We start from the raw sequence: 24,645 nt of genomic DNA on the forward strand, positions 1-24,645 counted from the left end.
GAAAATATATTGCAAGAGGGAAATCTTGTCAATATATTAATAACTTTTAATCAAAGAGCCAACAAAAGGTTGGTGCAGTTGTTGAGTTCATGACCCTTTAGTTCCACTCTCAGTTTACACGTAAGTAACTAATTAATAAAAAAAAACTTTAAACGTACGCAAAATACTCGGTCATCCCTAAGTGTACACAACTTACGCATCACCATACTTTCGGGAAGTCCAGGTAACAGGATCAAAGATTCTTAGATGCATATCAAAACAATACTAATACATTGAGCTTTGAAGTTTTGGACTTGACAATGCGATTTACATAAAGTATAACTTAATATTGTCGTTGACAGTAACGATAATGTCAGTGTGATAATTACAAGAAGTTTTATTCAAATTATATTGGGATTGGAAGGCACGTTAGATTATTATAATAAGAGTCGCATTCAGATTTGTTGAGATCTTGATCTTCACAACCCGTGTTGATCATCATGTGGGAGGTGAAACATTGACAGGCTGAATTGATCTTCTCCACTTTAATCCAGCTTGGTTAATGTATAGTTTATACTACTCCTACTAACATTAGTTTTTGTGTACGATGATCTCGACAATAATTAGTTAATTAATGACTTAAAAGTTGTGATACGGTTTTAAAATTTGGGCATGGTTACAATTATATGACAAACTCTAGTACTTTTTAAAGTGTTTCTTCTACGTGTAGTTTCAAACAAATCTGAAACTTTTGTAAAGTATATACAACATTTCTTGTAATATAAAATTGATTTTAAGTCGTTATTGATTTTTATCTGCGAGAAATACTAATGTGTTATTTCCTATATTTAACTGAACAATTTACTTGACATGATATCTGAATTCAATTTAGTAAATAGTCTCGTATTCGAGTTCTCCCCCGATATTTAAAATCATTATGTTGTTAATTGTTTGGTGATTTATGTTGTCTATTTGTTCAATTATACAATTGATGGGTTCCTTAAAGAGTATAATATTATGTTCGAATTTTAGATGGACCGGTTAATTAACAACTTGATAATTTTTTGGGTACGTTTTTATAGTATGATTCAAAGAATAATTCAAGTATATGGCGTGAATTCACGAGGCTTCGAATCAGGTTGGATGTACGTAAATCACTAAAAAGGAGAAAAAAGATTGTTAAGAAATATAAGTCAGAAGTGATGGTTAACTGCAAGTATGAAAAGCTTGGTGATTTTTGCTTTATTTGTGGTTTACTGCCTCTGTTAGATATATTTGTGATGTCATGTCTAATCTGATTTGTTTAGTTTCAGAACTTAGTATCAGAACTTAACTAGAAATCAGAACTTGTTGAAGACATGAAGTTATCAGAACTTAAAGCGTTGGAACTTATATCAGGACTTAAGTGCGGGTATACTTAGATAAGGAAAGCAGCTGATTTACAGGAGAGGATCTGGATTAAACAAGTAAAGATATTCATGAAGAATTGGACATCTATAGGACTGGAGTAGATAATCTCTGATTGATGTATTCTATGAAACATAATCATTATCATATCAATTAGGAGATATCTTGTAACTGTGTAGTATATAAACACAGATTAGGGTTTACACTATACGTGTTATCATTCACGAGAATATTATTCATTGTAACCATAACAGCTCTTAGTGATATCATACATCATTGAGAGAGTAGATTAAACATACTGTAACATAGTTTGATATATTGAATAAACTTGTTTTCTGTTACATACTTGTGTTTATAATCAAATTGATTGTAGATACTATATTCAACCCCCTTCTATAGTATAATTGAGGCCTAACAAGTGGTATCAGAGCCAATCTGTTAAGCTTACAAACAGTTAAGATCCAAACAAACAATCAATCATGTCTATTCAAGCAAAAATACCAGACCCTCAAGAACCTGCAAATGTTCAACCAATTCAAAACACCAGTAAATATGAAACCATCAGGGTTCCTTTGCTCAGAGTGTCTGAGTACCCTGTATGGAGTGTGAAGATGGCCATGTTTCTTGAAGCTACATATCCATAATATTTAGACAAAATTTATGATGGTCCACACAAGCCCACAAAGCTTTCTGTTGCAGTTGGGAATGAGCCACATAGGATGATTCCCAAAGAAAAGAGAGAATTCACCACTGAAGACATCTCTTCACTAGGCAAGGATGCAAAAGTAAGACACTTGCTTCATAGTGCACTTTACAATGTCATGTCAAATAGAGTGATTGGATGCAAGACTGTAAAAGAAATCTGGGATGCATTGGAAGTGAGATGTCAAGGAACCAATGCCATCAAAAAGAACAGGAAGACAATACTCACACATGAATATGAGCACTTTGACTCAAAATCTGATGAGTCACTAACCGATACATATGACAGATTCACAAAGCTGTTGAATGATCTGTCACTAGTGGATAAGGAATATGATCCAGAAGATTTAAATCTAAAATTCCTACTAGCTCTTCCTGAAAAGTGGGATTTGAAAGCTACTACAATAAGAGACAACTATGAACTTGCTGATATGTCTCTTGATGATATCTATGAGATGCTCAAGACTCATGAACTTGAGATGGAGCAAAGAAAGAAGAGGCATGAAGGAAAGTCTAAGACAGTTTTTTTAAAGGCTGGAGAAAATCCAATTGTCTCTAGGAAGGCAAAAGGAAATGCTCTCATCATACAGTCTGATTCAGAGTCATCAGATTCTGATGATGATGATTCAGAACCTGAAAATTTATCTGAAGTGGATGTTGATGTAGAGATGATGCAACCGTGTGCTCTTATGGTGAAGGGTATCACAAAGATAGCCTACAAGAAATTCAGAAAGAGTAAGAAGTTTTCCAGGAAAGGTGGAAGTTCTGACAAGAAAGGGTTCAGAAAGACTGAAGGCAAATGAGGAAAGTCTGACAGAGGAGACAACTCAAATGTCAAATGCTATAATTGTGGTGAAAAAGGCCACATCTCTCCTGATTGCAATAAAGGAAAAAGTGATAAAGGCCATGCACTTATCACAAAGAAGAAAAACTGGGCAGACACTTCAGAATCTGAAAAAGAGGTGAACTATGCCTTAATGGCAAATGCTAATAGCAGTTCTGATGCTGCTGAACTAAAAGTACCTCTATCAACTCTTGCTTTTGATACAGAAGATATTACTGAGTTGAGATTATTTCTGGAAAATATTTATATTAGCTATAAAGATCATACTTTAGAGAATGAAAGATTAAAATATGAAAATCTAAAGTACAAAAACAGAAATAGCTATCTTGAAGAAGAGTTAGTCAAGATGAACACTATTCAGACAGAGAGAGATAATGCCGTGTATATTAAGAATGAATTGCTTAAACAGAATGATTATCTAAAATCTGAATTAGAAAAAGAAAGAGAAATCATCAGGACTTGGACTAACTCAGGCAAAACAACTCAGAATATTCTAAGTAGTGGAAACTGGAAAGAGATGTTAGGTTATAAAGATGGTGAAAGTGAGAAAGAGACTTTTCCAATTAAGCCAATTGCTATCATACAGACTAAAAAGCCAAAGGTAAATCCTGTTAAATTTGTTACAAAAACTGTTGTGTCTGATTCTGAAGAGATGAAAGACTCTAAAACAGAAGTCAAAGAAAAGTCAACTTCTGAAAAATTAAAACAGGATAAACCAGCTTTGGTAAATATTAGCTTAATGACAAAGAAGCAGCTTAAGTATAAGCTGAAAGAGATTAAAAATATGAACAAGGTAAAGGAAGCTAGAAAAAATAAGAATGGAAAGGAAGGTGTGAATAAAAGTAATAATTATATGCCTGTTACTAATGCTCCCAGAAAGAAATGCTATAATTGTGGAAAATCTAACCATTTTGCTTCTTTTTGCAGGAAAAATAAAGATATAAACTCTTTACCTCCTAAATGAGGAGTTAAGAGTCAGTCTGTTAGGTTTAAACCACAAAATCCTTGTTTTCACTGTGGTAGTTTATGACATTTTATTTATACTTGTAAGGAATATCATAGTTTGTACTATGATTATTATGAAATAAAACCTTCTTTAAAGAAAGTTAGTGTAATTCCTTCTAGTGTAAATTCTGATGCAAAGTCTGATATAAAGTCTGATAAAAAGCATGTTAGCATAAACTCTGAAACTAAATCCGCTGCAAATGCTAACAAACTTAACAAGGCCAAAGGATCCAAGCAAGTCCGGATCCTTAAAACTAATCAATAGTGGTCTTTGTGATTGCTGGGCAACAAGAAAAACATCCTGGTTCTGGACAGTGGATGTTCAGGACATATGACTGGAAATAAAGCCCTGCTATCAGACTTTATGGAGAAAGTTGGCCCAGGAGTTTCTTATGGAGATGACAACATGGGAAAGATTCTGGATATGGCAATATCAATCTTGGGAATGTCATAATTGAAACAGTAGCTCTTGTCTCAGGACTTAAACACAATCTGCTAAGTGTGAGTCAAATCTGTGACAGAGGTTATCATGTGGATTTCTTTGAAGAACACTGTGAAGTTGTAAGTAATTCTATAGGCAAAGTGATTCTGAAAGGTTACAAACATGGTAACATATATGAAGCCAGACTTTCAACAAATTCTGATGGTTCTGTAATCTGTCTGTTAAGCAGACCATCGATTGAAGAAAGCTGGAATTGGCACAAGAGACTCTCTCATTTAAATTTCAACAACATAAATGAGCCAGTAAATAAAAATCTTGTGAGAGGACTGCCAAAATCAATATTTGCTCCTGATGGTCTTTGTGACTCATGTCAAAAGGCAAAACAAAGAAAATCTTCATTCAAGAGCAAAACTGAATCCTCAATTCTTGAGCTTTATCACTTACTGCATGTTGATCTATTTGGTCCAGTCAATGTCATGTCTATTGCAAAGAAGAAATATGCTATGGTTATAGTGGATGAGTTCACAAGATACACTTGGGTGTATTTCTTGCACAAGAAGAATGTAACTGTATCTACTCTAACTGATCATGTCAGACAGCTGGATAAGTTAGTCAAAGATTCTGTTAAAATAATAAGAAGTGATAATGGTACTGAGTTCAAGAATTCAATCATGGAAGAGTTCTGCAAAGAGCAAAGAATAAAGCAGGAATTTTCTGCACCTGGAACTCCACAACAGAATAGAGTTGTAGAAAGAAAGAACAAGACTCTTATTGAAGCTGCACGAACTATGCTTGATGAAACAAAGCTACCAACCTATTTTTGGGCTGAAGCTGTGCAGACTGCTTGTTTTACACAGAATGCTACACTCATAAACAAGTATGAAAAAATAACATATGAGATGGTGAAGAAAAAGAAGCCAAATCTGAAATACTTTCATGTATTTGGATGCAAGTGTTTTGTTCTTAAGACTCATCCTAAACAACTGTCAAAATTTGATCTAAAAGCTGATGAAGGAATTTTTGTTGGATATCCACTTTCCACAAAAGCCTTCAAAGTCTACAATTTAAAAACAAGGGTTGTCATGGAATCTATCAATGTATCTTTTGATGATAAAAAGATTACTGGACTTGAAGATTTCATTGATCATGATCAGCTGAGATTTGAAAATGAAGATGTAAATTCTGATTATATTAATTCTGATGACCTAAATCTTGATCCTGTAAGTTCCAACGGGTTAAATTCTGATGTCATTGAAACTGTGGTAACTGCTCCAAAGGAAAATGCACCTGTTCAGAGGGAGCAAGCTGATGATCATACCACACCTCAAGACTCTCAAGAAACATCAGAACCGGTCACTGGCTCTTCAAGTTCTGATTCATCAAGTTCTGATGAGCCAAATTCTGACAATTCTGGAAACTCTAATTCTTCAATTCCTGAAGGATCCAACTCAAATTCTGGAATCTCAGAGAGCATAACTTCAGGGGGAGCATCAGAAAATGCTGATGGAGATATCATGAATCATGGGGGAGGATCCAGTTCTAGAGATCAACTTCCATCTGCAAGGAAGTGGACTAAATCACACACACCTGACTTAATAATTGGAGATCCTGAAGCAGGTGTCAGAACTAGAACATCAACAACAAACGAATGTCTCTATCATTCCTTTCTATCTCAGACTGAACCAAAGAAAGTGGAAGAAGCTCTTCAAGATGCTGATTGGGTGCAAGCAATGCAGGAAGAGTTAAATGAATTTGAAAGAAATAAAGTCTGGACCCTAGTGCCAAGACCAAAGAATAGGTCCATTGTTGGCATAAAATGGGTGTTCAAAAACAAAACTGACAGTGATGGCATAATAACAAGGAATAAAGCAAGACTAGTTATAAAAGGATATTCTCAACATGAGGGTATTGATTATGATGAAACATATGCTCCAGTTGCTAGATTGGAAGCCATAAGAATCTTTTTGGCTTATGCTGCTCACAAGAAGTTTAAAGTCTTTTAAATGGATGTAAAGAGTACATTTCTCAATGGAGAATTAGAGGAAGAGGTATATATTGAACAACCTCCAGGCTTTGTAGATCCAAAATTTCAAAATCATGTCTACAGGCTTGACAAAGCACTTTATGGCCTTAAGCACGCTCCTAGAGCATGGTATGAGACTCTGACTCAATTTCTTCTGGAAAGTGGATTTATCAGAGGCACAATTGACAAGACTTTATTCTATCTCAACCATGGAAAGGACTTACTTTTGGTACAGATATATGTTGATGATATCATCTTTGGCTCTACAAATACAACACTTTGTGAAAGATTTTCCAAGTTAATGCAGACAAGATATCAAATGAGTATGATGGGAGAGTTGAGTTATTTTCTGGGACTTCAAGTCAAACAAACTAAAGAAGGTACTTTTATCAGTCAATCCAAGTACACCAGAAATCTATTCAAAAAATTTGGAATGCAAGATAATTCTACTGCATCAACTCCCATGGCCACTGCCACCAAGTTAGATAAAGATACTGGAGCATCAGTAGATATTACTAACTATAGAGGTATGATTGGCTCTTTACTCTATTTAACTGCAAGTAGACCAGATATCACGTATGCTACCTGTCTTTGTACAAGATTTCCGGCTGATCCAAGAGAACCTCATCTAATAGCTGTGAACAAAAATTTCAAGTACCTCAAGGGTACAGCTGATCTAGGATTATGGTATCCCAGGGAATCAGATTTTAAGCTAAGGTTACTTAGATGCAGATTTTGCAGGATGCAAAATTGACAGGAAAAGCACAAGTGGAAGCTGCCAATTTCTTGGAGGCCGATTGGTTTCTTGGTTTAGCAAGAAACAGAAATCAATTTTCACATCAACTGCAGAAGCATAATATATTGTTGTAAGAAGCTGTTGTGCACAAATTCTTTGGATGAAGAATCAGTTACTGGACTATGGGTTAATATTTTCTAAAATACCTATTTACCGTGATAATCAAAGTGCTATTGCTATGACAGGAAATCCAGTTCAATACTCAATGACAAAGCACATCAGCATTAGGTACCATTTCATAAGGGAACATGTGATGGAAGGTACAATGGAATTGCATTTTGTTTCAACAGATCAATAACTAGCATATATCTTCACAAAACCACTATATGAAGCTACTTTTACAAGACTAGTAAATGAACTTGGAATGGTTTCAGGTTCTTTTTCAAAATCTGTTCAGTTTTTGTTCTCATACATCAGACTTTATGATCAGTGTTTACAGATTTTCTTATCTCAATGTAATCTGTGCTTAAATTGTAACATATTAAACACTACTTATTATATGATGTGATTCTATAAACTCTGAAAGTGTTTTGAATGTTGTGTGACTATTCAATCCAATGAGGATTATCTTGTTAGATGCTGAATTAGTAGTCTTTAACAAACTATGTATCCCATGTTTGAATTAGTTATTTATGTGAAAATCAATAACACAAGCAAATTCAGATTTTGATCTTAGTCAAATTTACTTCCTGTATCTTATTACTAAGTCACAAACTAGACTATTGCTTCTTATCTGTCAAATTCTGATGTCAGTAAATCTTAAGGATGAACTAAATGCTTGATAAGCCTCACTTATCTGAAGAAAATAAAAAAAATTGAAATCAGGTACTCCTTTGAGATCTAGAGTAATTTATGTTAAAGGGAAGATCCAAGTTCATTGCTGGTATTAAGTTATATGCATTAGAAAAACAAATTAATTTTTCTTGGTGACTTTTCACATTCTCTGATTACTAGAGAAATATTCTGATAACAGCATAAATTCTGATGGCAGTTGTAACTCATTTACACTGAGAAGCCCTTGTCAAAAGAATTTCAAAAGATGCATAAAATAAGCACAAATAGTTGAGGTGGATTCTTGCATAAATTTATTCTACAGTAGACTTCACAATTCAAGACAGATTTTAAGCATTTTTCTTAGTTATGCCTTATTTCTAAGATATACTGAAGTTTATCAAACTTTAATCTTTATCTGATCATTTGCACATACACACACTATCACTCCATATGAATGATGAAAATTATTGTGGTGATTAAGTTGTTTCTGATAAACAGTTAAGTATTATTTGCATAAATTCCGAGGACAAGTTCTGATTATGTTCTGATGATGAAACTCTAAAGAAACCAGTTAGTATTTGTGTGAAGAAACACAGGAACAGTCATTCATTTTTTTTGAGTACAGAAGCCATGTTCTGATGACCGTTAAATTCTGATAATAGTCAAGTTCTGATGCAAATCCTGATGCTTGCGTGGAATTATTTATTTACTTGACTTATTTTTAGTATTTACTGTAACAATTATATTTCTCAGAAAAATAATTAAGTGAGATAAAAAAGTGATAATCATTTGGTTAATGGGTTGCGTGTTTATTTTGGTAACCGCATGTGAGCAATAATTACTGCACGTTTACCGTGCCTACTAATAATATATTGACTATTTACATGTTGCCAGGTGTAAAATGTCTGTCCTGCTTCACAAATATAGTCGTTGTCATGTGGAGAGTATAAATACTAGAGTTAAAAGACTTTACAATCTTTTACCTACTTTTACTCTTTTCTAATCTCCCTTATTCTCTCTCACTCTGTATTATTCTCTGAAGCTATTTTCTCACAAGCATCTTATCAAACCCTCTATACACACACAACTTTTCACTTAATTTTCACAGAAATGGCACCTAAGGATCTTATCTATGATGGATCCAAGTTTTTCCCCAATAACTATATGACTATTCTCAACAAGGACGAGGCTCCTTCAGAACTTCACTTCATTCAAGATTTTCTCACTCGAAGTAAAATTGGGTATGCTCTGACCCAACCACATGCTCTCTCATGCAAGCAAATTCTGGATTTTTGGAGGTCTGGAGTCTATGATAATGGTGGTAAAAGTGGGTCCCCAAGCATCATTTTTACAACATGTGAAGATGCGCACTTGGTAACCTTGTCAACTATTCGACAAGCATTACATCTGCCAGAAAACTATACTTACAATTCACAAGTTAGGGAGTCAGTTCTTCAAAACATGATGGCAAATCTTGGCTATGAGAATTCTTTGTCCAAGCTGGGACAACTGAAGAGGCCCTACATCCTAAAGGAGTGGAGCTTCTTTTTCGATTTTATTACCAAAGCCTTTGCCAACAAATGCTCCAATTTTGATGCTATTCCAATCATGAGTCATCGAATCGGGTATGCTCTTCTTAATCAAACTCATTTTGATTATGCTAGTGCTGTGCTAGGGTTTATAGGTGATAGGATGAAAGAAGATAACAATATAGTATATTTTGCTAGATTCTGTCAACTTATACATAGTTTTTGTTGTCCTGATGCACCTCAAACCTTTAGTGAGTTAATTGAACCCTTTAAACTTCACAAAAGGGCTTTCACCGACTTATTATCTGCTGATAATAAGAAGGATATACTAAGACCCCTCCAAATTCCCCAATATGTCAAACAATTCTTAGTAAATTCTGATCCTCACACATACACAACCATATATCCTGATGTTGTACCTACACAACCTGCTACTTCTCAACCTCCACCAACACAATCCTCTCAACCACAACCATCAGCACCTACTTTCAAAACCTCACCTCTCAAGTCCAAATCTAAACCACACTCTAGTACATCTAAATAAGTGCCAGTTGTGAAATCTGCTACAGCATCTAGGCCCAAACCAAAAGAACTATCTCTGTGCCTAAATCTCCACCAAGGAGAAGAAGAAAGTTGATTCTGAGAGATGAATCTGATGAGGATGAACAGGTCCAGGTTCCTGTATCGGAACCTGTGACAATAGAAGCTGAAGAGTCAACTCTTCAGAAGGAGAAAGCAGCTGAAGCTTCCGGCATTCAGAAAAGAAAGAAGGCTTCACATTCTGATACAGATCATGTCACTCCTCCATCTAGAAAATCAAAATTGAGGAAGACAAGAGCAGGTGTGCATCTTGCATAACTTTAATTTAAGGATGCTGAAGATGCCGAGGAAGGGTATCATGAATCTCTGATCTCATCAGAACCTATTGTGATTGAAGCCCTGCCAGCACCTGAAGAAGTTCTGATTCAAGAATCTGAAATTCCTGAAGTCCACAGATCATAACCTATACAAGAATCTGTGATTTCCCCACCTCACTCTCCATTCAAAGAAACTGCCTCAGTTGAAGATTCAGAGTTAAGTCCTGAAATTGACATTCACAGGTTGAATATTCCAACTGTTTTGTATCTGGAAGCACCACCAGCAAAAGAGTCAATGATAAGTGGCATTTTATACCACTTAGAGCGTCTCATAACGGCTTGAATTGATGTCTTGAACTCGAGTATTTTGTGTATTTGATGCATTTTCGAGTGTTTTTGCATTTCAGGGTATAACTTGCTTAAATAAGAGGATTTCATCAAAATAAGCCTAAGGACGTGCTTGGAGTCAGCCCCGGGTTGATGTGCGAAGAATTCAGCAAAATCAGAAGCAAACCTAAGAATTTTCCAGAAGGGTTGCAGGCGCCCGCCTAGAAGGAGCAGGCGACTGCCTGGTAGCAGGCGCCTGCGTGGTGAATGCAGGCGGCCGCCTGGGTGCGGAAAATTAGAATCTGAATTTTATAATTCGAGTATGAATGGGCTTCTGTTGGAGCTGTTTCTTATGGACTCTTATATAAACCTATTGGGGAGACGTTTTTAATAACAAGTAACAAGGAGAGAAGATCAAGAAGACCGTTTTAGCACGCAACAACGAAGAAGAGGAAGCATACGTTTATCTTGTGATTCTCTTAATTCGTTGTAACAGTGGATGCTAGTTTTCTTTACTCTTTGAACCTTAATACTCTTGTGACGTACTTCTTTGTTTATTAAGTATTTTTAGTTTATATCGTTGTGTTATTATCATGTTTTCATATGAACCCATGGTGACGATGAGTTCTATTATGGGCTAATCGTGATAATGGGATCATAGCGGATTTACTATGGATTTCTTTAGTTAATTGTGTAATACCTTGGTATGTGGTGATTGTATGATATCTAGCATAGGTTGTGCTTATTCGTCTTATGTGCGTCGCGAACATGTAAGATAGATTGTTAATCTCTTGTGAAGCGACAGTGAATCTTGAGATTTAGAACTTGCCATGCTAGCATAGGTTCGTGTATTGTATGCATGATTAGTGGATAACTCTAACCGTTTTACCTGCCCTATGTAATCATAATGAATAACTTGCGTTTAAATCGTTATGTTGTCAAATTCTTTAGACATATAGGGTCTCAACATAATTGATGCCTATTCAACTTCTATCTTAATTGTGGATGCTTGGTAGAATGGTATTCGTACAACGAAAGTTGGCGTTTATCAGTTTCTTGTTGTTCGATTAATATCATCACCATTACATGCTAAGGGTAATAACAATAACTATTAAATGAAGTAGTAATGAAGTTAAGGTCTCATGTATGTTTAATATTGTTAATTTAAGTGTTTAATTCTCGTAGTTAATATTAGTTAATCAACCTTAATTGTTATTGTCTTGACATTGAAGAGTAATCATACATTGGTGGGTAAGTGTTAATTAAATATAATTAATCAGAGTCTCTGTGGGAACGAACTAGAAATCATTTTATATTACTTGCGAACGTGTATACTTGCGTGATTTATTTAGCGCGTGCTTTCGCCCTAACAAGTTTTTGGCGCCGCTGCCAGGGACTCGGTGTTAATTTGTTTAGTTTATGTACTTGCCATCAGTGGTCATTAGGATTCATTGATTAAGACTTGTTACTTACTGCTTCTGGTTGTGTTTCAGGTACTCTAGCGAGCGTTTATGCAAACACGTTCTCGCACCCGCAAGAGAAATCTAGATACGACTGAGGAGACAGATACAACTCTTGACTTTCCGGAGAAGATAGTTTTTGAAGATTCGGATAAAGAGAGTGAAAAGAAAGAACCTGTAACAATGGGTGATCGTATAGTTCAAGCTGATCCAGCTCTTATGGACTTTTCTCGACCTAAAATTGATGACATTCAGTCAAGCATCATTCATCCGGCTATTCAGGACAATACTTTTGAAATCAAGCCGGACACTATTCAGATGATGCATAATTCTATTTCTTTCGGAGGTGCTGCAACTGAAGATCCCAACATGCATATTAGGCATTTTGTCGAGATCTGTGGTACTTTCAAATATAATGGTGTTACTGATGATGCTATCAAGCTGAGGCTTTTCCCATTCTCTCTGAGGGACAAAGCTAAGGACTGGTTATATTCTTTACCAGCCGGGTCCATCACTACTTGGGAAGACCTTGCACAAAAGTTTTTGGTGAAATTCTATCCAATGGCCAAGACTGCAGCTATGAGGAGTGCTCTTACTCAGTTTGTGCAGTAACAAGGAGAATCTATGTGCGAAGCTTGGGAGCGCTACAAGGAGATGTTGAGAAAGTGTCCACATCATGGTATGCCTGACTGGATGGTGATCACTGGGTTCTATAATGGTTTGGGGGCCCAATTGCGGCCCATGCTCGATGCAGCTTCTGGAGGCAGTGCTCCAGCAAGTGCTCCAGTCAATGCTCCAATTCTTCGCAAGGAGGCACTGTTTAAATTTGATGAAGAAGATGCTCCTGTTCCTTGGGAGGACACTCACAGAGGAGTTGAATGGACAAAGAAGTGGAATGAACCTGACTTCATTCCCAGCCCAACTGTTCTGACAGATCATGTTGCAAAAGCTGATGAGTTGCTGATAAATTCTGACTTTAAAACACAACTTAAAGTCACTGCTCTTAGTACTAAAACTCTTCAAGGTCTACACTCCAAGACTCATGCAAAGGTTGATAAACTTCAGGAAACAACTGATAAGCTAGACATGATGCTCAAACTAGACAAGAAGAGGTTTATCAGACCAATTCAAGAAAAAACTTTCTATAGGGAGGGTTATATATACCAAAAAATGTATTCATCTTTTGGATGCTATTGAGCTTGTTCAAGACAAGTAGCAGGCCCAACTGGATGAGGTCTAACAAAATCAAGCTGCTCAACAGACTCAGTTTAATGAGATCCAATCTTCAGTGGAACTCCTTCTTTCTCTACTCCTGACAGATGATGCCAAAAAGGGGGAGAAGGTAGTTAAGTCCAAATGCTCAATTAGCAAGGCACTGAAGAAACAAGATGATTCTGAAGATGACTAGGGAAACCCTAGCAAGGGCAAAGGTCAAAGTCAAGGAAAGTAAGTTAGCAGAATTCCTATTCAGAAAGTACCTGATAGTAAGATTTTTGATAAATCTACTATTCAGAGGAGTGATAAGGAAGGAAAGAAGACTTTAGCTACAGATCAAACTTTTCTGCTCACAAGTTCTGAAATTGAAGATCAAGTTCTGACAGCAAGTTCTGATAATCAAATTCCGATGACAAAGTCTGATGTTCTCATTCAAGGTCGAAGTCAAGACTCAAATAAATTCATGCAAACCTTAAAGTTCAAGGGAAAGAAGGCAACCTTCTTTTACAAGGATCCTAAGATTCAAGCCTTAGATGATGAACTTGCAAAGAGACTGTTCTTTAAGGATAATCCAGGAGTGGATTTAAAGGAACTTAGAGAAGAAGAAGCAAGATTTAATGCTGAAAAGTCAGAACTACAGTCTAAAGTTTCTAATGCAAAGAAGCCTCCCAAACCTAAGGAGAAAGGTATAGTAATGAGAGAAAGATCTGCCACAGAGATTCCTAGATCAAGGAATAGATCTCAAACTACTACTGATCCCAGAGACAAGGGAAAAGGAAAAGTTGGGGAGACAGTCAAGAAACAAAAGATGAAGATTCCTCAAATTCTGATGGATCCTGTGTGCAAGATGGTTCAAGTCTTTGATGATACTGCTGCTAAAGATGAAACAGTTGAAACTCTGAAGAGAAAGAAGATGACAGAAGAATCTATGACAACCTCTGACATAGCTCAAGTTGTTCAGAGTGAAGATATTCAGAATAACAAGCTATAGATGAAACTGCAAATCCTGACCAATTCATCAAGACATCAACCTCTGACACTGCTCAAGTTAACATAGACAGCTTAACACTTGATCAGAAAAAGAAGCTGCTATGGAACAAAGCTACTCCAGTGGAACCCAAGACCAATCTAATACTGAATCAGCTTGTGTCTTTTGGGCTTAGACCTAAACAAGCTAAAGACAAGTCTGGGTTAGGTTCTGACAAAGAAAAGAGACAAACAGTAGTAGAAGTTACTCTCAGAGATCCTTTCATTTTGATAGACAAACCATATGTAGAAATCAAACAAAAGCACCTTGACAAAGTGCTGTCTGCTCAAATTGTCATAGATACTCATGATGAATCGGAAGTTAAAGAAAAAATGATCCTGTTTCTCAATGATGGCAGAACTTACAGACCAGCAGATTCTGATGTGCTAAAGAAGTCTGTCAAAGAGCTTCAACATATTCACTACCTTTTGGAAGTAAAATTTGATGTTACAAAAAGATGGTGAGATTACATTTTGAAGGCTATAAGAGATCTTCTCAGAATTTCTGGTGCAAAAGCTTCTGAATACATTCCAAAAATCACTGAAGATGATGGAAGGAGAGTTTCTATGAAGAAGAAGCCTGCCAAGATTGAAGTAATTCTGAAGGGAAAATGTTTATGATACAATGAAGACTCTTCACATCTCAGAGTTATCAAACTTGGAGATGGGCTTGAAAGAACATCAATTTCTGCACTCAGAGCAGCCATTTATCAGATTGGTGATAATAAAGATGAATAACTGATGCAAGTCAAAGCACAATTAGTTGAAGTTCTGAGAAATGTTGAGGATAAGCTGGTAACAGACTTTACAAGGAATCACTATGGATTCAGATTGATCCAGTGATATTGGTAAAGCTACATGTATTGTAAGTTATATTTAGCTATTTAAAATAATATCTCATTGCATTTGTACTTAAATGTTTTTGACATCATCAAATCTATTAACTTGTATATTTTTCATAATTTAAAAGTTGGGGGAGATTGTTAGATATATTTGTGATGTCATGTCTAATCTGATTTGTTTAGTTTCAGAACTTAGTATCAAAACTTAACTGGAAATCATAACTTGTTGAAGACAGGAAGTTATCAGAGCTTAAGGCGTCAGAACTTATATCAGGACTTAAGTGCGGATATACTTCAGATTAGGAAAACAGCTAATTTACAGGAGAGGATCTGGATTAAACAAGTAAAGATATGCATGAAGAATTGGACAAATATAGGACTGCAGTAGATAATCTCTGATTGATGTATTCTAGGAAACAAAATCATTATAATATCAATTAGGAAATATCTTGTAACTGTGTAGTATATAAACACAGATTAGGGTTTACACTATATGTGTTATCATTCATGAGAATATTATTTATTGTAACCCTAGCAGCTCTTAGTGATATCGTACATCACTAAGAGAGTAGATTAAACCTAATGTAACAGAGTTTGATATATTGAATAAACTTGTTTTCTGTTACATACTTGTGTTTATAATCGAATTGATTGTAGATACTATATTCAACCCCCTTCTATAGTATCATTGAGGCATAACAGTCTCATATAGAGAGGTTATGCAAGAAAAAACTAGAGGCAAATGAGGTTCCTATAAGTAAAGAATGGGGACAGTGGCTTAGAGCTCCGCCTCGAAGGGTGGTGGGCGGCGGCAGAAGTAAGTGGCTCAGGGGAGATGGCGACGGTGATGGGGGAAAGCATGAAGGAAGCGATAAGGATAAGGAGAAAAAATTGGGATTTCAAACACCTGATTCCATGCATACAGAGATGCATAAGCGTGATTGTAGGGATAGAAAAACAAACTATTTTGTTGATGAAGGAAAGTCTATAAATGGAGCTAATATTTCCGGAGGAAAGGAGGGAACTTTAAATTCAAATGAGTTTGAAATTAATGGGCTGGATACAGATGAACTATATGGGCTTAAACTGTAGGAAAGGAAAAGACAACGTAGCGAGGCCCATGGGTGTTCAGTTCAGGTTAGTACAGATGTCACAATACCAAAGCACTCTACTCTTTCTAAAGCTGATTGCGTGGAGACGAATTCGATTTATTTGGCTAAGCTTGCTCAACAAGCTAGCCAGCAATAATGAGTTGCCTAAGTTGGAACTGCCGGGGTCTTGGGAACCCTCAGACAATTCGTGCTCTTTATGATCTCATCAAAGATCATAAGCCCAGTTTTGTATTTTTAATTGAAACAATTTCTGTTGCTAGCAAAATTGAAGAGTTAAGGGTCCTTTTTGGTTTTGAGTTTTGTTTCTCAGTTGATAGAGGTGGGAGAGGTGGTGGCCTTGCAGTACTTTGGAAAGGACCTTTACAGTGCCAAATTTCAGGTTACTCACAACACCATATCGATGTTGTGTTCTTGGAGAATAATGTTGAATCTTGGCGTCTCTCCTGCTATTATGGACACCCTGAACGTACAAGGCGTAGAGAATCGTGGGCATTAATTTGCAAGTTGGCGAGTATCTCTGTGCTCCCCTGGTGGATCTGGGGAGACTTTAATGATCTCATGAACGTGGAGGATAAGAAAGGTAGATCACAATACCATCAATATCTTTTTGATGGATTCAGTAAGACCATACATGACTGTAATCTATCTGAGTTACCCCTAGGAGGAGGTAAATTTACCTGGGAGCGAAGCCGTGGTACTAAAGCCTGGGTTAGAGAAAAGTTGGACAGAGGTTTTGCTTTTGCTAGTTGGTGGAAGAAATTTCCATTGCATGATTTAAAAATTATGCATACATCTGTATCTGATCATGAACCCTTGGTGTTGGACTTATTCAAAGTAAACATGTCAAAGAAAGCATTTAGATTTCGCTTCGAGAATATGTGGTTAAAAGAACCTGAGTTTACCAAGGAGGTGTCTGATATCTGGAGTACACTTCCCCCTATTCATCTGCTATCAAAACTGCTGGAAGTGTCATCTTTTATGGCTCGTTGGGGCAGGACGTTCTTTCATAAGTTCAGAGAAAAATAAAGCATCACAAGGCGAATTTGGACAAACTGGTTTACTGCACCGATCATGAGAGTGTTTAGGAATACATCAATGAGAAAGATAAGTTGAATTCACTGTTAATGCGGGAAGAGACCTACTCGAAACAAAGAGCAAAGATTTTTTGGCTCAGGGAAGGCGATGACAATACAAAGTTTTTCCACTCTTCTGCTACGGTAAGAAAGAAGGCTAATAAGGTCTCGTTTTTGATTGACAATGATGGTTCCAAAGTAGAGGATCAGGAGGGAATATGCAAAGTGGTTCGAGATTACTTTCTCTCATTGTTCACAGTCGAGGATCAGAGTGAGGAAATTACGATGACTAGACATATATTGGTGACTGCTGAACAGAATAAAATGCTAACGGATGAGTTCACGTTTGATGAGTTTACCCTGGCCATCAAACAAATGTACCCGGATAAGGACGCAGGGCCCGATGGACTCAATCCGGGGTTTTTCAACATTTTTGGTCAATTATGGGCCATGAAGTTTTTAGATTCTGCATAAACTGGCTTCAAGATACTAATTTTCCTGGAGAGCTTAACAGCACCAACGTGGTTCTTATCCCAAAAAAAGAAAATGCATCAAATATGAAGGATCTTAGACCTATTGCATTATGCAACATTCTGTACAAGATACTGGCCAAAGTCCTATCAAACAGACTCCGTGTTGTTCTCCCTTCAGTTATCTCTAAAAATTAGTCAGCATTTGTAAAGAATAGAAGCATAACAGATAATGTCTTGGTTGCTTTTGAAATAATCCATCACATGGGGCGGAAAAATCAACAGGGAACGGGGGAGGTAGCCCTAAAACTGGATATTAGTAAGGCATATGATAGAGTGAGTTGGTCATTTCTGAAACAAAGAATGCAATGTATGGGTTTCTGCAATACTTGGATAGACTAGATGATGCTATGTGTTAAAACAGTGAGCTATAATTTCTGCTTCAATGATGCTCTAATTGGGCCTAACATACGAAGGAAGGGGTTGCGTCAGGGCGATCCCCTCTCACCCTACCTATTTCTGGTGTGTGTTGAGGGTTTGTCAAATGCATTGGATTTATCATCAGCATCTGGTGAAATTCACGGTTGCAGAATAGCACCAACAGCACCATCGATGTCACATATCTTATTTGCAGACGACAGTTTTCTTTTCTTCCAGGGAACAACAGAGGAGGATGGTAATGTTAAAAGGGTGTTAGAAGATTATGAGAGGCATTTGGGACAAGCTGTAAACCTTATGAAGTCTGAAGTTTATTTTAGTGCGAACATCAGACGCGACAAACAAGTTGAGATATGTGGCATTTTGGGAGTGTACAACGAAATTACAGAAACTAAATATCTGGGGTTGCCATCGTTTGTGGGCAGATCGAAACGTAAGGTTTTTGGTTACTTAAAGGAGGAGGCCAGTAAACACATACATAAATGGCAATCTAAGCCTATGTCTCAGGCTGGGAAGATAGTGTTAATTAGGAACGTAGCATAATCAATACCCTCGTATAGCATGTCATGCTTCCTAATACCAAAAATGCTATGTCAAGAGCTGGAACAGATGTTTAACAATTATTGGTGGAGGCCGGGTATGGTGGAGTCGCATAAAGGTCTAAACTGGGTGTCTTGGAACAATATGAGTGTGCCCAAAAGCAAATGAGGGTTTGGTTTTCAGAACCTATTTGGCTTCAACATTACACTCCTGGGTAAACACATATGGAACTTCATGAAGAATCCAAGTTCTCTTGTTTCACGTATCTTTAAAGCTAAATACTTCCCTACGACTCATGTACTGAAAGCAACAAAAGGACGTAACCCAAGCTTTATCTGGACGAGTATTTGGACTGCGAAGGAGGAATTGAAGTCAGGATTTAGATGGGTCCTTGGCAATGGAAATGATATTGTTGCAACTACAGATCCTTGCTTAAGGATAAAGGCAGGCTTCTGTGTTGACAGAAATCCCATGTATGACGAAAGAAATGAGAAAATGTCAAGTCTATTTCTTCACAACCAGAAAAATGGAACATAATACTGGTGATAAGGTGTTTTCTGCAACATGATGCTGATGTAATCCTGGAAGTTCCAATCCCTCAAAGGGATTCAGTTGATCGGATAGCATGGACGGGTTCGGATAATGGTATCTATAGTGCTAAAACAGGTTATCATTTTTGGTATAGTATGAAGTTTGGGACTGTTGGTGCTCCGCATAGTGTAGGCTGAAAGAAGATTTGGCACTTACATATTCCAAATAAAGTGAAGGTTTTCATCTGGCGTTTTTGTTGAAATGCTGTTCCAGTCAGGAACCGTTTAATCTCTAAAGGAATGCGTGTTCCCATCACCTACCCCATGTGTTTGTCCGACATAGAGCATTTGGCTTATTTGCTTTTTGATTGTCCATTTGCTGCTGCTTGTTGGGAGCATGTAAACATGAGTTTCAACTGGCAGGAGATTGAGTTTGCCCCTGACTGGCTACTGGAGAAAATCACCACTTTGAATTCTAAGGACCTAAGTAAGGTGTGAATGGTGCTATGGGGTATTTGGCACTGGCAAAATAAGAAAATCTGGAATGAGAAGGTAGTTAGCCCATGGTTTGCCATGGACAACAGCTTGAAAGTGTATTTGGATTGGGTCGAAGCAAGGAAAGGTATAGATAGAACTCAGCATGCAAGCACTATAAGAGCTAAAACAGAAACTAAATGGAAGAAACTTGAGTTTGGTTTTGTCAAAATCAATGTAGATGCGTCTGTGTTCATTGGTGCACCAACATTTACTATTGGAATGGTAGTAAGAGATCTTAACGGAGAATTTATGTCTGGGAAGACCATGTGCTTACCTGAGTTGAGTCAGTCTTCGAGGCTGAAATAGTAGGGATAAGAGAAGCGTTAACGTGGCTCAAGGACCAGCAATTTTACTTGGGTAGAGTTATTGTTGAGACTGACTCCATGCTTACCATCTCAGCTATTATGGGAGAAGGAGAAAATAATTTGGAAGTGCAAGAAGCTTTAGAGGACTGCAAACAGAAGCTCAGTGAGATGCCATTGCCAACAGTTCGTTTTGTTCGGAAAAATTCTAACAGGGTAGCACATGAGTTTGCTAGATTCCCGTGTTTAGCTAATGACCATATTGTATTCACGTCTCTTCCTACGTGCGTGTTGGAGGCCCTTACTTTTGATCGTTTGAATTAATGCAACTCATTTGGTTTTAAAAAAAACACTCAATCTGTTCGTTATGTGTCTTTGTTCTTCTTTCTCTCGGTCAGATTGCGGTGCAGTTGCTGGATGACTTCCTGCAAAATACTGTTAAGGTGGTTGTGATGTGAGAACGCCGTTTGTCTTTGCTATTCTTTTTCTCACTAGATTTGAGATAAATTGGTTCTGATATGTGAAATAAACATGATTTTTTTATTTTTAAGGATATATTAGAATTAATTGTGTGTGTATATAGATATATATAATTATATAGAGAAAGATAGACAAACATTGTAGTCTTAACTTATATTCTCTTGTATTCTTTTGGGTTGTGAGGGCAATGAAAATGTTAGGAATGTGTCTCCCGTAAATATTACTGTGTGCTTATATTACTAATATCTATAATAATATTAGCATAAACCAAGTGTTGTTAATTTAAACGAAGTGTGTTGGTTGCGGGGGGCACTTGTCCAGATTATGCGCCTGGGGCTGTTTGTGTTGTCGGGGCGACTGGTGCTGTCGGAGCCGTGACGAGTACGACTGAGAGCGGGCCGTGCAGATGACTATTTAAAAAGGATATATATATAATAAATCTTGAATCCACAAAACGCATACATTTTTACACCCCTTACCCCAAATCTTCATACTTATTTACCAAATTTGCCACACAGAAATGATTATTCCCTCTAAACACACATGCAATGCCAATAAAATATTAATAAAACTTATACATTTTACTTACTGTAACACCCCCAAATCCGGGGTCGGGGATTCGAGTTGTCACGAGTTCCGTTTCCCTTATCAATACTTAATCTTAACAGTCAACCAACTACTGAGTACTGTGACCCCACAATATACACACACACACACCACAAGTTATAGTCTCAGAGATGAATACCAAAAGTAACAAAAGTTATTTTATTCAACAGTTATAAACCGTTACACCTTAAAAGGGTTTCTGAATAAATTTACATTTCTTTGCCATTATTACAATTCATATAGATACATAAGTCTGGTACATCAGAAGTTGAAATCCTAGCCTATTGGTAATTTCTACCTCAGCTATAGCGGCATCAACGTTTCCAGAAAACTGCGGAACGTTTCCTAACCGCTTGCGAATTGGAAGCTTGGTCCTGTTCATCTTTTCTATCTGTTGTTGTGTGATGAAAGAAGAAAGCAAAGGTGAGCAACAAGCCCACCGAAATAATATATATAATAATTAACAATATATGAGCATTCTCATAGTTTCTTGAAAGTCTTGGTCAAAAGAAATGAACCAAGTTTGATATCTTAACACGATCAGTCGCAAAATATTCAGTATATATATACATATATACTTTTCACAATCTTAGAAATCCTCTGACATGTATAATATACACAGAGTTCCAGTTTATAACTGTATACAAATATCGTTGCAAGGTGATCTCATATATCTAACCTTGTCTCAACATTTTTATAAAAACCTTTGTCATTCACAAGATAATCATTAACTAGATATAAGTTGAAAAGATGAAGTTAGAAGATACTCCAATATACTTATATCTTTTTCCGAATACTACTTGAACTACCACCGTTCAAGGTATAAATAGTTCATCCCATAGATGAAGCTACACGACAAAAATTGTATAGAATCAATATTTGAAATATCATCAAAATGAAATGAAGTTACGAGATACTTCATTTGATGAAAACATCATTTTGAAAACTCGACCCTGCCAACACTCAACAATCGCCCAGTCGTAGCCTTTCTATCGAAGTGCTCTGGGTAGTGTTGCAGAAATATCCAATTGGATGATGAACTCATTACGGGAGTTTGCCGCGCCAGGAAGACCACTTAAGATGATCAGTCGCAGTAGTGCAACCCCACCATTTTCTACATGTAGAGGAGAACCTGTCGGATTTACTTGTCAACCGAACACTGGACTCCTAAGGAATGGACCGTCTTAGCGGAACTTCCAGGCCATTTGGGCCAATATAATAAGACTGGGCCGGCGCCACTCGACCACTTACGCCACTCCTAGTTCAGATGAAATCCATGACTCTGAAACGTAAAGCTTGTCCCCCCTTTCCCCAAGTAGAAACTTGTTGATACAGCTCCACCAAGAAGTCGTATCTAGTTGGAAAGGAAAACTCACCGATATTTCCCAGGCGGTGCCTGTTAATGGATTAACTTGTTCTAAGAATTTTACTTCCCCAGTGTAGGGTAAGTAATCAAAAACTCTTTTATCAAAACAGCAACCTTGTTGCGAATATAAAACACACCACAGAGCCGGATCCCTCAGTTTTTGAGCGAGTATTTAAATCCCATTCGAAAGGAGGATCTTAAATATAAAAATGAGTTTTGGGATCCGCCCTAACCTTTAAAAATTATTTTGAAGACTCGAAAACATTTTTAAGAATGTTTGGAGTAATGCTGATTTAATAAAATAAATCAGTCCCAATATATTAGAAAATATCTGAATATTATTATTTAAATAATATTCCTATAAAGAATAATCTTTATAAAAATAATTGAAGTATAAGTTTTAAAACTCATACTTGAAATGAATAATAAATAACCAAAGATATACTTATACGAAAGTACGATCTTTATTTGAATAATCGAAAATAAGTTTGATTATCGAAACATTATTCTTTAATAAAATAAAGAATATTATTTAATAAAATAAGTGGAGTCATAAGTCCTCGAATGAATATTCAAAACAATATTCATTAAATAAAATAAGCGAAGTCATAAGTCCTCGAATAAATATTCAAAATAATATTCATTAAGTGAAATAAAGTTATCGAATAAACCTTATTCGAATAAACTATTTATATATATATATATAATATACTCGGGAACATCGTCTCCCGGTTTAGAAAATATGGTTACCTTTGGGTCCCCTATACTAAGGGTATACGCAACTACTGCTTATCTCTAGCATAGGTATTATGCAACTTATAAGCAATTGAATCAACAATTAGATATCAAGATTACGAAACAGACATGCATATATACCATATCAGCATGCTCCAATATATCGCAAAATTTGCTAATAACAATCATGCACTTATCACAAGATAATGCATATACATATATTTACATCACAACAACAGTATAACGGGTAGAAAACTTGCCTGAGTGCTCCTGGATAGACTTAAGTTTAGAGTGGGTCCGATAACCTATGAACAACAACATAAGTCAAAATTAAACCCCGGTCGCTTAAGAAACTAGACTTTAACCAATTGAACCCTAACGTTCGCTTTTGCGCTTAACGATTCACTTAAGTCGCTCGAGTACCCTCGGCTCCACCATTTTTAATAAATTAACCATTAAGAATTTTAAGGAGATCCTTTCGCTAGTACCCTATCAACTGCCTAATCCACTTTACATAAATGTTTCATACTTCAATTAGTCATTTAAGGGCCTTAACCAAGGTTTCAAAGTAAGGCGAGGGGTAATGGTTCGGTCGCGAAACGCCGTTACTTAAAATAGTCGTTTCTCCTAAACCGTACATCGGATTCAAACGAACCACATATCAAAACGAAGCTTGAAACATAACCTATCTAAGAATGGAAGTGGTTAGTTTATAGAAGTGGGTGTTCGTGTCCAACAGTTAATCACAAAACAGTTTATAGAAAATCGGGCATTACGACGGCTATAACCTAACGATTTCCAAAGTTTAAACTATACCAAATCATCACCAATTCAACAAAAATCCAACATCCATCGACATCAAACTAAACCCGTTCATCTAAGAACCATTATCATCCAAACAAACCAAACTTAAAACTAAGGGTTCAAGAGTTTATACCTTCCTTGGAGAGTGGGTAGTCACTAACAAGCCTCTAGGAACCTTGATCTATGCTTAATCAACCTTAAGCTTTCATGAAAATCAAAGTAAGTTACTATTCACTACTATTCATCATCATCTTTGATAAGTGGATTAGCTAAGCAAACCATGGAATCTTGATCTTAAACTCATGGTATAACTAAGTTATGAAATATAGGATCCAAGGAAACAAACCTTGTAATTTTCCATGGCCTAGAACTTGAGTTTTGAAAATCTATTTCTTCATTTCTTGAAAAGGCCGAATGGAAGAAG

At 36.6% G+C, this 24,645-nt stretch overlaps 2 protein-coding genes and 1 non-coding gene across 3 annotated transcripts; 2 read left to right on the forward strand and 1 right to left on the reverse strand.

Annotated features, from left to right (window-relative positions):
* Window positions 1-12,721: 12,721 nt before the first annotated feature.
* Window positions 12,722-12,828, reverse strand: LOC141716017 (small nucleolar RNA R71). The gene has a single exon (XR_012572752.1). It is a non-coding gene; the product is annotated as a small nucleolar RNA R71 (small nucleolar RNA).
* Window positions 12,829-16,475: 3,647 nt separating this feature from the next.
* On the forward strand, window positions 16,476-17,366 carry LOC141714500 (uncharacterized). The gene has a single exon (XM_074518017.1). It carries the CDS (start codon window positions 16,476-16,478, stop codon window positions 17,364-17,366), a length of 891 nt encoding a protein of 296 aa, XP_074374118.1.
* A 919-nt stretch (window positions 17,367-18,285) lies between these two features.
* LOC141714501 (uncharacterized) lies at window positions 18,286-19,889 on the forward strand. Its single transcript, XM_074518018.1, has 2 exons — window positions 18,286-18,787; window positions 19,666-19,889. Exons 1-2 carry the CDS (start codon window positions 18,286-18,288, stop codon window positions 19,887-19,889), a joined length of 726 nt encoding a protein of 241 aa, XP_074374119.1.
* The last annotated feature ends 4,756 nt before the right edge of the window (window positions 19,890-24,645 follow it).

The sequence above is a fragment of the Apium graveolens genome, chromosome 3, assembly GCF_009905375.1.
Source record: "Apium graveolens cultivar Ventura chromosome 3, ASM990537v1, whole genome shotgun sequence".
NCBI lineage: Eukaryota > Viridiplantae > Streptophyta > Magnoliopsida > Apiales > Apiaceae > Apium > Apium graveolens.